The 11,384-nt window shown below is 40.2% G+C and overlaps 2 protein-coding genes across 2 annotated transcripts; both read right to left on the reverse strand.

The window, feature by feature from the left end:
* Positions 1-2,123: 2,123 nt before the first annotated feature.
* sdhaf4 (succinate dehydrogenase complex assembly factor 4) lies at positions 2,124-4,970 on the reverse strand. The gene is made up of 3 exons (XM_088421483.1): positions 4,803-4,970; positions 4,507-4,620; positions 2,124-3,898 (listed from the first exon to the last, which is right to left on the reverse strand). Exons 1-3 carry the CDS (start codon positions 4,879-4,881, stop codon positions 3,789-3,791), a joined length of 303 nt encoding a protein of 100 aa, XP_088277609.1. The 5' UTR covers positions 4,882-4,970; the 3' UTR covers positions 2,124-3,788.
* Positions 4,971-5,282: 312 nt separating this feature from the next.
* Positions 5,283-11,164, reverse strand: tlx1 (T cell leukemia homeobox 1). Its single transcript, XM_088421482.1, has 3 exons — positions 9,219-11,164; positions 8,577-8,814; positions 5,283-7,600 (listed from the first exon to the last, which is right to left on the reverse strand). Exons 1-3 carry the CDS (start codon positions 9,637-9,639, stop codon positions 7,390-7,392), a joined length of 870 nt encoding a protein of 289 aa, XP_088277608.1. The 5' UTR covers positions 9,640-11,164; the 3' UTR covers positions 5,283-7,389.
* Between the last annotated feature and the right edge of the window lie 220 nt (positions 11,165-11,384).

Below are 11,384 nucleotides of genomic sequence, written 5' to 3' on the forward strand. Positions count from 1 at the left end.
CGTGAATATGAAACAAGTGAGGACGACCCATAGCAGACCACCATCTCCGTGAGGAGACGTCGACAAATAGCAGACCAGCATTGTAGTGACGCGTTGCATGGAAGCAGCTCGACGAACCGGGAAAATGTCATTAAGACGGAATGAAAAAATTATTTATTCCACGTCGCAACATGAAAATGTTGTAAATCAGGGAAGTTGTAACACGAGGGTTCACTGTATATACGGGGTGGGCCGTCAGGGCCAGCAAGGCCTTCTTTGTTGGTGTAACATAACCTGACATCAGTATCATAACTACAATAAACTATAATAATTATAATTACTATAATGAAAGTAAATTTCACTTAATTTTTACTCTATATTTTTTTAATTTAAAAAAAATATTCTCAGTATACTGTTCTTTTCGTGTCACATATCCATTTGGTTACCCTCCTTCTAGTGTTGTAGCTTTAAATTGGAGTTTTAGCCAATTAGAATTCAGCTAACTTGTGTCGCCAGGCTGTATGTAATCTGCCTGCTCCCAGAGGCACTAGGGCAAGGGTGTCAAACTGATTTTTATCATGGGCCACATTGTACTTAAGGTGTCTGTTAGAGGGCCGGAATAAATCTAAAAGTAGTCTAAAAAAGCTTCAATTTCAACGTACCCCTTTAATTTCTCTAAAATCCTGAAAATTTAGGACTTAAAAATAGAAAAAACATGTGTCTAATAAACGCAGTATTTGCTGGTTTATCATCTTTAACTAGTTTTGAAAACAAAGGCCGATAAAAACTTTTCAAAAGATAGATCGGGAACAAAACATGGTTATTTTTGAAGACAATCTGCAAGTTTAGCTAGAAACTTGAAATCAAATCAGCATTTGGCGGGCCACATAAAATGATGTGGCGGGCCGGTTCTGGCCCCCGGGCCTTGAGTTTGACACCTGTGCACTAGGGTATTTGCTTCAAAAGTTGCGGGCTTTTGCGCAAGCGCAGATGGACGTGTAATCAGCCCGTATAACTTAATAGACAGCTATAATAGCCAATCGAGTCATAAGATCACAATCTAGAGGCCTTACGTTGAGTGGATGCTCACTGCAGGAAGGCGGTGCAATGCTCAACAAGCAAGCTACGCGGTGTTGGCTTTGGCTGATTGCGTTAGAGGCATAGCGTAGCTATTAGCTAACCTGTCCCGACCTGGCCATATTTCTGACTGGGCTTCCAGGGGTGTGAGCTAGTCCTGGCAAATAGTTCTGTTGGGAATTCCTTTTGTTTGCAAAGGATCGATTTAGTGTTTGGAGCTACACTGGATTTGCAAACTTAAATTGTTTAACCAAGGCAGCAACAAGACACCAAAGCACGGCTGGACACATGCGCTACGGTACTTTTAACAACTTATGGGGACACCCGAGTGGATATACAGTATTGTACATCTCAGTTCGAAGTTAAAGAGCGCTCCTCAACACTAAATTCAATATAAAATCCATTCTCTTCAATGCTATTCTTCAGCCATTGTGGGTTTAAAAATAAGCGAATAGATTTCATTTTTCTGCTAAATGTCTACGGGACTGGCTTTGCTTTACACAACGCCTTGAATGTACATCAGCCAAGCAACACTATGTAGCTTGGCTTATCAACATTTTTTTAAATACATTTATTTCTTCAATTTTTCAACGTTAAACGCGGTTGATCAACATAAGCATCTCAACGTGAGGCCACCTTAAGACTTGGCTATTGCAACTGTCTATATATATATATATATGTATATATATATATATATATATATATATATATATATATATATATATATATATATATATATATATATATATATATATATATATATATATATATATATATATATGTATATATATATATATAGATACAGTATATACATTTCACATGTTTTGCACACTGCACAGAAGCCCACTACTGTTGATTGCCAAGGCCCTGGCCGCAGGTAGCTTTCATACAGCTTGGTGACACAAGTTAGCTGAATTCTAATTGGCTAATAACGCTAACCTAAAACTACAACATTGGAAGGAGCTCTACCAAATGGATATGACATGAAAACAGAATATGGAGAATCATTTTAAATAAGTCTAATCAAAGTCTAATTATAGTGAAAACTGTTGATGACCAAACATGAATAACAATCCAATCCAACTTTATTTGTTAAACACTTTAAAACAGCAACAATGAGTGTTTACACTTGAAATTCCAATTTATTACAAAAGAAATCTAGGTAATAGATTTCCAACAGTCCGGTGAATGTATTTGCTCCTCTATCTTGGATCTATCCAACAGCGTGTGTGTTTTACTATTGAAACCAGCCCTTCTCCCTTGGTCTAAGAAGCGGGAGTTGGAGCAGGAGTAGATTACAACTCCTGTCCTCATTGGTCTCGCCGGGAGCTAATCACAATCACGTGTCTTGCAGGAGAGCTCCCTCCCTCCTGAAGACTGGGTGGGGGGGGGGGGGGGGGGTTGATGCTACTTTTTCACTTATCTGGCCCATTTCTGGCCCAACTAGATTTTGCCATCAGGGAAATTTGAAGATCAAATACATTACAGTCAGTACTGTGCCTGTGTAATTAAACTTCATTCATGTATTTTATTTATACTTCAAATATAATTCACTGAGCACCGTCATTGTAAAAGGTGGGTGTGCGTTGAAATACTCTTTCCTCTGGTTCTGAAAACCACCAAAACAACAAAAAATAATTTGAGACATCCTTTGTTTCCTTTCATTGATTATGGTACACCATTCAGAAACATGCTTTGCATCTTCTCCGTAGGCCGGGTTTACATGGAGATTGAAATCATTCCCAATAAAGAGCTCTGTCGCCGGTTTAAATGTGACAAATCCATTCTTATCTGCTGTTACATGATTGTTACTTATTTGGCTATTTAGCAACAGCAATTGTGATTTTATTGAACTTTTACTAAGGCAAGATCTTCATAAAAACATTTCGTAAATCAACAAATATATTATACACTTTTTGTTTTTACCCAAAAATGAAGGCCAAAAGTATGGGGTACGAACCAACGCCCGAGTCCATCCTTGTTCACACACCAGAATATGACTCAACTCGAGAAGAAAAAGTTATGGTGTATCCAGCTGATTCAATTAAGAGTGCTGCGGTTAGAGAACACGGAAAGGTAATCCATTTGACTAGTTTACTAATTGCGGTATTTTGGCATATACACACAATCATAAATTTGACAGAACGCAGATGCTGCTCAACTTTAGGTTTTTATGGTAAAATAAATCAAAGTGTGTTATGTCTCTCTGGCTTTTGAAGTCTCAGCACCTCCCCCAGCACAATGATACAACAAATGGTCAGCCCTGACTCCATAATAAATAGAGTTCATAAAAGATGAACTATTCTAGATTGCAATTCACAAGTACTTAAAAAAAAAAAAGTATTTTCTTGCAGAAAAGCTACAGTAAGACATTGCCATTTTAACATTTGTATGACATCATGCTTTTATGTCAAGATGGAACAAGCACAAGAGAGCCAAATTGGCTATTCCATCTGAACTGCGTACATGACACTCATTCGGTTTGGCAAATGGAATCTGAATGAAAGTCCATTTGGATTTGAATTCCGATGAAGTGTTTTCTTGGAGCATTTTCATTCTGATTAATAATTTGGGATTCATTCTTAACAGAATACACGGTTCAAGGGCTCCAGTAGTCTGTCTGATCTAAAGAAAACATTGCAAGCACACCAAATGAACAACATTCACACACATAAATTAAAGTACATGCTGTATATGCTCCAGGTGCACTACTATGCAACGTAGGCGGTGAACTAGAAGTCCACACAGCGACCCTTCCTCTCCCAGTCTCCATAGCGGGTGGGCTCAGGACCTCGGGGACCTCCCTTTTCTCTTGTCACAGGATTCACATCTTCGGGAAACCCTTTAAACAAGAAATTATTCAGTCCCACTGAATTGTGCTTGATATCATGCTTTACTCAGGGTTTAATTTTATTTATTTCTTTTAACCTTGAAGCAAGATGTGTCAGGTATCCAGTATATGTAAGGTTTATTTGTTGTTAATTTTGAAATTAAGTCAACAAGGCCATATAAGCGGTTGCCCCAATACCCCAAAAAAATAGGCGATTCTTGGTTACTACGATTTGAATTGATTTCAAAAGTCCCAATATCGACATTGTAGATAAAAATAAATCGATCCACTTCCTGTCAGCTTCCGTACAACATCGGAAGCGCGCTGCGTCATGACGTCAACACGCAGCCCAAACAAGACCGGTAGGAGTGGCTAACGTGGTGCATGGACACCAAGAGGAACACAGTTTTGTAGTTTTATTTGCCAACTCAGATGATACACCAACACCACATGGCCACAAGCAACGCAATGGTGCACGCCACTGCTAGCAAATTAAGTTTTGAGTGTGACGGATCTGGTGATTATGTAAGCATTTTAAGGTTCCAATCTCATTCGAAGAAGTTTGTAAACTTTTGGCAGGTACTGCTCGTTTTTGTACTCATTTGTTCAGTCCTTCTTACTTTCCAGAACATCCTTGGTTTTCTCCTCATCTCTGTCAAACCTTCCTTGTGGCGTTATTGCTTTCTTCAGAGGCTCTCGATCTTTTGCTGTCTCACTAACGAACCGGAAACATCCTGAGTACGAGCCAACATAAGACACATGTTATAACGATTACTAGAAAAATTCTGCTTTATGTGTGAAGGACGGCAGCAGAGAACCTTCACCTACTTATAGAGTCAAAGGTAAAAGCTGTATTGTAGTACAGTCAAAGTCTAAGCTTTACATGCTTCTTCGAATCAACGACGGAGTCACTCACCTGTCAAAGGCGATTCCGAGATAGCGCCTTTTGAAAGTAAATGTTTGCAGCTGGCAACACTAAACGGCAAGCGAGCCATCTGTTTGCAACTGCTAGGTTTTGACGTTTCCCCGTTTGTGTCAGGTTAATTACATAATTGTCCCGTTTTGTCTCACGACGTCTGCATCGTCATCATTTTGCGACGAAAAGTGACGACATGTCTGTAATATATTATGTCACCACAGGGGAGCGACAAAGCTTTTCGGTAAAATCCCTCACGAACAGCATGTTAGTGCGTACCCCCCTCCTTGCAATTTTACAATAGTTTTGTGTTCTGTATAGTTATACATACTTGATAAAATAAATTAACAACTTCATAAATAACCAAAGACAAAATATAAGAATCAAAGGATATGATTTAATAACGGAACAATAACAAAAGGCCAATCGTTATTACAGTTTTAAAACACAATTTACATATAACCATTCGCTAAATTAATTTACTGTCGTCCAAAAAGTAGACATAAAGGGAAAACGTATTTTATTTTAAAGTGTGTGTGTCTGAGTGGGGGATGGGGGTGGGGGGTGGGGGTGGGGGGCGAGGCAAACAGTCAGACAGACAGAGAATCAGAAAGACGGGGCAGACACCGAGACAGAGAAATTCCATTTTATTTCTTTCACCATCACGAAAGTGGTCCTGGGGATTGTCACACTAGAGCTAGACACTGCGTGGCACGCACATCTCTTTCCATAAATTGTAACATTCCACTGAAAATTTGACCCAATAGCATACATTTGCAGCACTTTTACCATCCAATCCCATATTCACATATGTATGAAAATTGTAGGAATCAATTAGTAGTTTTGCCTGACTGTTCAAGCAAAGGACGCGGTCATTTTTCTAAAACCAACAAATGAAGTTGTTTTTTTCTTCTTAAGGCAAAAATAAAGGCTGGTGCATTTGTATATGCCACGCAAACGAATTATTCAAACTCATTTAGAAAATCTCCTCTGCAACATGAAAAAGTCATATTGCCTGGAGTCACACTTGTTGCCGCGACGTTGCCACACAATTCTCCATTATTTATTTTTCATTTTTATTATTGCAAATTTACACTTGTCTTTGACAGGAGCAATAGAACACCGACAAAAAGGGGGACCTCAGTCTACTTAAAAATAAATATTCCAACTAATTGGATGAAATTATCAAGTGGTTAGAACAAACACATAAAATTTTCGCAATTCCTTACCAGAATATTTTTGTTCTAAACCTACTTAATAATTTGATGAATTTGGCTGCAATACTTTTTGTAAGGAGATTACATTTGTTTCTGTAAACTGCAGCCAATATGTTTGTCGTAAGTATACATAAATTAGCAACACAAACGTGAATGTGAATGATATGACCATACACACTACACATTAGCTGTTAGAAACTTGTTTTAGTAAGAAACTCTGGGCTACTGACCACACAACACAAGAAATGCTTCTGAAGTTGAGTCGAAATATAATCATCATCATCATCATAATGAGGTGGTTTGGCTAACAAATGCAGTAGCATAACAGGAACGTTTCCATTTACAGATGTAAAAGTGAAGGCGTTCAACAAATGGTCATTAAAAATGTAAATTCACAGAAATGAAAAATTAGAATACTCAACTGGATTGGTAAAAAAGAATGGTGCCAATGTAGCTGTTTAAGGTGACTTTGGTTACGTTAATATTAACCATGTATATTGGTCTCGGAAAACAACCAATGGAATTGGTCAGCACACTTTACTGTATCTAAGTGGTTGTCACACAGGCCCAGATTAAAATGGCTTCGCTTGGCACGATAGTCGACTCGTTCGTGATGTACCCGGCTCCCAATGCAGAGATCGGGACTTCCTTAGGGGCTGCGCCAATCCCAGCAGGTATTCTGGTTTTCTTCAGCATTTCAAATATATACACGTTAGGTATATTGATCACGCGAAATCGTCCAAGGTGTGAATGGCTGTTCATCAGCAGGTGCCCTATTGTCTTTTTTGCGTGCGTGTGTGTGTGTGCGCGCGTGTGCGTGCGTTTGTGTCTGAGTGGGTAGCTTGTAAATATCTTGGTCAAAATACAAAATGACCAATTTGTATCAGATTGAGTGAAGGCAATTCCATTGCTGATACCGGACACATAACTAGCAACTATGTGGTCAAAATTAATCATTTCTTAGGTCTATTTCCGTTAATAGAATGAAGATGTTCGTTCACCTGCAAGGCCCTTATAGGCATCATTAATAATAAGCAAGGCCCTTATAGGCATCATTAATAATATTCACATATTTTGTAGAACACGTCCGTAAATTGGCATACTGTCAATGCTGTGCTAGCGGTGTCCAAGGGTACAATAAAAAATACTGTAAGCTGCTTCTAAGAATTCAAGTCCAACGATTTTCAAAACTATTTTTGAGCAACGTTTCTCCAATTGGATTTCTTTTTTTCACCGCTGTTTGTGCAAGAAACCGAATCCAGAGGCTCACTCAATCAGAGGGAAAAAAAAAGAGCAAAAGTTTTCAGAATGCCAGTTTGGATGTCAGTCGCAGGGCACTCCGGACTAGAAACATTTGACCGTGCGTACACCTATTCGGAAGCAGAGACGCTGCTGATTTTGCCGGTGTTCTCGGTCCAAGGTTGCAGGTTCTGCAAGGCGAACAAAGAGCTATTCTGCAGGCACAGCGGGTCGGGTGTTACCGGCTGGTTGATGGACTTCTGGAAGGCCTCCTGCTGCAGTTGCATGAGAATCCGGTTGGCTTGCTGTCTCTCCGCCTCTCTCTCCTCCGTCGTTTGCCGCCTGTCCAAACCGCCCCCCCCAAAAAAAAAAAAGTTCGTTATCTGTGTAGGCTTTCTGCAAAACTTCCAAATGCAGTTGTAATTTGAAACTAATTCTTTTTTCTTCCATTTCTGGCCCCATTTGTGCCAAAAATTAAGGACTTAAAAAACAGACAAAATTATTATTATTATTATTATTATTATTATTATTATTATTATTATTATTATACAGTACGCTCTCCAGTTCCAAAAACCTTAAACGAGCCTTTAATCAGATTTTTTTTAATATATATTTCTTTCGCATCTTAATATTCAATCCATTTAGTTAGTGGTTTTAAAGATTGTTAAATACATTGTGGACTATAGAGATTGCTTTAAAATGACGGATTTGATGATTATTGGCAATGAATTCATCGTGCGTGCATGGATTTCGCGGTGCACTTTAATAGAGCTGGATTTGTGCCACAGTCTTTCCAACTTACCCACTGATGGTGTTAGAAAATTACAAAATTTAAAATACTAAAATTGCCTTTTTTTTGTAAACCACGGGACCTCCAAAAGAAACAATCGAATTTAAAATGTGTAACATTTAAAAAACGGGTTTATCAATTGGGCGATCAAAAATTATAGGTCTTCTTACAAATTTATGGTTTTATTTGAAAAAAAAAAATATTAGCGGGACCATAATAATGGTGAGCAATGGATCTGCGTTCTGTTATCACACGTTCAATCAATATGATAGACGTGCTTTTAATTTCAGAAGAAATTCCACAATGAATTTGCCTATCGCTCACGTACGGGAAATGGTTTGGTGAAGTTCAGCTTAATTGTTGTGGAATGTCAAGAAGGGATGAATTGGCAGGCATAAAAGCGGTCAAAATAGTGGCTATATCCGATTGCTACTTGAACACTTCAAGTATTTGTTTAAAACAAAATAACCAGAGTATTGCCCTGCAAGCTTACAGACACACACACACGCACGCACACAAAAGCATCACCTCCATTTGGTGCGCCTGTTTTGGAACCAGGTTTTGACCTGAGCGTCGGTCATTGTGAGGGCTTTGGCAAGGGTAGCCCGCTCGGCCGACGCCAGATATTTCTGGCGGTGGAAGCGCTTTTCCAGCTCGCAGATCTGCAATCGAGTGAACGACGTCCGCGGCTTCTTCTTTTTTGGAGGCGTCCGGTTCTGATAGGGGTGTCCTACACGACGTGGTACAGTAAGGGGCGAAAGAGGCACTACACGCGCACGAACAACATGAAAGAGAAAGGAAAATAGAGTGAAAGACAATACAGTAGTTATGTCACTACACAATAAGCCTATATATTATTTAAAAAACACGTTTGCACAACTTAAATAAAATGTAAACACAGCCAAAATATCCGCAGCTTTGAGTGATGCTCTCACCAAAGTATGTCACAATATCACTTTAAAAAAATGAAGCTAAAATTGTGCTTCAATAGTAATCGATTTAGAAAATAAAACAATTGTACAAAAAAAACAACGCATAGGCTATAAATACACTACACATTGTGCACTGTAGTGCACGTATTTTAAATTATCAGACCGAACTCCAATGAAAAAAACCCCTCATGTCTAAATGTCTTTTGTCATCGCTGCAAAGTATTCTATTGTTTCCTACCTGTGAATCTGTCTTTAGTATATCGTCTGTTGCTCTCCATCCAGGGGAAAGTAAGCGCGCTGATGTTGGAGATGCTTCCAGTTCCCGGCGGCACGCAAGAGTTGCCGCCACTCAGCGGTCGATGCGCAGGCACGCGGATGACCCCGGCGGGGTTGGGCCCGCTCACATTGACCCCCACGTTCATGTGACAAGAGCCCCCAAGTGAAGCGCCGTTGTAGTTATAACTCCCTTGGGCGCAGGGCAGAACGTTATTGGAGTTGCAATTGTAAAGCGGGTGTCCATAATCAGGCTCGTGCATCCTTGTGCTCAGCATGCAACTCTGTTCTACGCTGCTAAGAATGTGGTCGATTCCGAAATTGATGGTCTCCTGCGCGTGCGTATGTAGCTGCAGGTGTGTACCCACGAGTCCCATGTGATCCATGGCCTCCACACATCCGCACGAAAAACGCCTTCATCCAAGCGGAATCCAAAAGTGAGCCCCGGGCTTCCTTCTCTCTCAAGTGAGCTGGGCACACGTGTGCGCAACATCCAGACAAGTTTATACATCGGACTGACTCCACTCCCCGTTCCCGCCAAGATGGCAAAAGTGCTTTTACATTTATTAACCCTTTCAGCACCAAAGTAGCGAAATTGCACCAAGCAACATTTACACAGTGCACCTTTATCTATATCCACAATCAAACAACAGCACAACTGAATTTACCTACTAGGCTACATGACATTTCCGAAATTAAAATGACAAAACTCAAGCCATTTCTTTTATATGCCGCTTGCTTGTCCATTGCAGATCGCAGCTGAAGCTTTGATACCAAGATGCACATTATGTTACACCAGAGGTGGGCAATTCCGTGTCCTGCATGTTTTCCAGTTTTCTCTCCCTAACACACCTGATTTAAACCATTAGCTCATCAAGCTTGAAAATAATCCTACTCATTTGAATCAGGTGTGTTTGAGAGCGAAAACGGGAAAACATGAAGGATACCGGCCCCCAAGGCCTGGAATTGCCCACCCCTTTGCTAGACAATCATAGGGGACACAGACAAACAACAACTCATAGAAAAGCTTCAATCAGGGCCGCTGAAGGCTTACCCATTTTGGTCATATACAATCCATGAAGCTGAGCGCAAATTGGACATTACCTGTTGCCCTAAGCAATTGTGACAGTTATTTTTGGCTGCGATGGATAAAAATGCATGGATGAGCCTAGGGGAAAGGGGATACCCACATTACCTCTTCAAGGTGATACCCGGGTGGGTCCCTATGGTTAGAGGCCTGGCTAGACCAGGTGGTTGCCAGCAAGCCCCAACTCCAGGCCTAGTTTCAGTAGGGGGCCTCAGTGACCTGCGTCCAGGCAAGGGAAACTGCTGTCCAATTAATTTATGCATCAAAGATGTATGTGCTATGATCTATCTTTATATATGTTATATATTTTACAAGCTTTATAATAGCTATTTGTGATTTCGCTTCACCTGTGAAGCCCTTTTGAGACTGTGGTGATTCAGGGCTATACAACTAAACTTGACTTGTGAGCCGTGCTTAGTCTGGTCCCTCACCCAGGACCTGTTTGCCAAGGGTGACCCATGCCAGGGGCACAAAGCCCTGGACAAACTTAGCTCCTAGGATAATTGGGACACGTCAAGCCTCCACCATGATAAAGTGACGGCTCACGGAGGAGAAAGGGGGGAGTTCAACTTTTAAATAATTCATCCACTTTATGTCTCCCCCATTTCAACATATTCTTGCCATGGAGGCTTTCAATTTTTTATTCAGAAAATTCTCGATTTTCCTCTATTTTTTAATTTTGCACTTCCAAAATTCTGAATAAATTTCCAAAAGACACTTTCATTGGTACAGTTGTACTTTGTTCCCATTTGATATTCAAAATGTTCATCTTATTCATATTCACCATTTTTAATACTCCATTTGCTATGGCGTTATATTTGTGCCACAATTGCGAGCGCGCAATAAAACATTTTGAGCGCAGAAAATAAGACTGAGCGAGCAAAAACGGGTTTCGAGCGCAGGAAAAAAAACTATTGAACGCATAATGATAAGAGTTTGAGCGAGCGCCGATGGATTTTGAACACAGAAAAAGAAGTTGCTCGCTCAAAATTCCTTTTTGCTCGCTTGCGATAGCCCTCTCTCGCTCAACATCTCGCTCTCGCT

Source organism: Hippichthys cyanospilos, chromosome 8, assembly GCF_059441005.1.
Source record: "Hippichthys cyanospilos isolate Australia breed blue-spotted pipefish chromosome 8, RoL_Hcya_1.0, whole genome shotgun sequence".
NCBI lineage: Eukaryota > Metazoa > Chordata > Actinopteri > Syngnathiformes > Syngnathidae > Hippichthys > Hippichthys cyanospilos.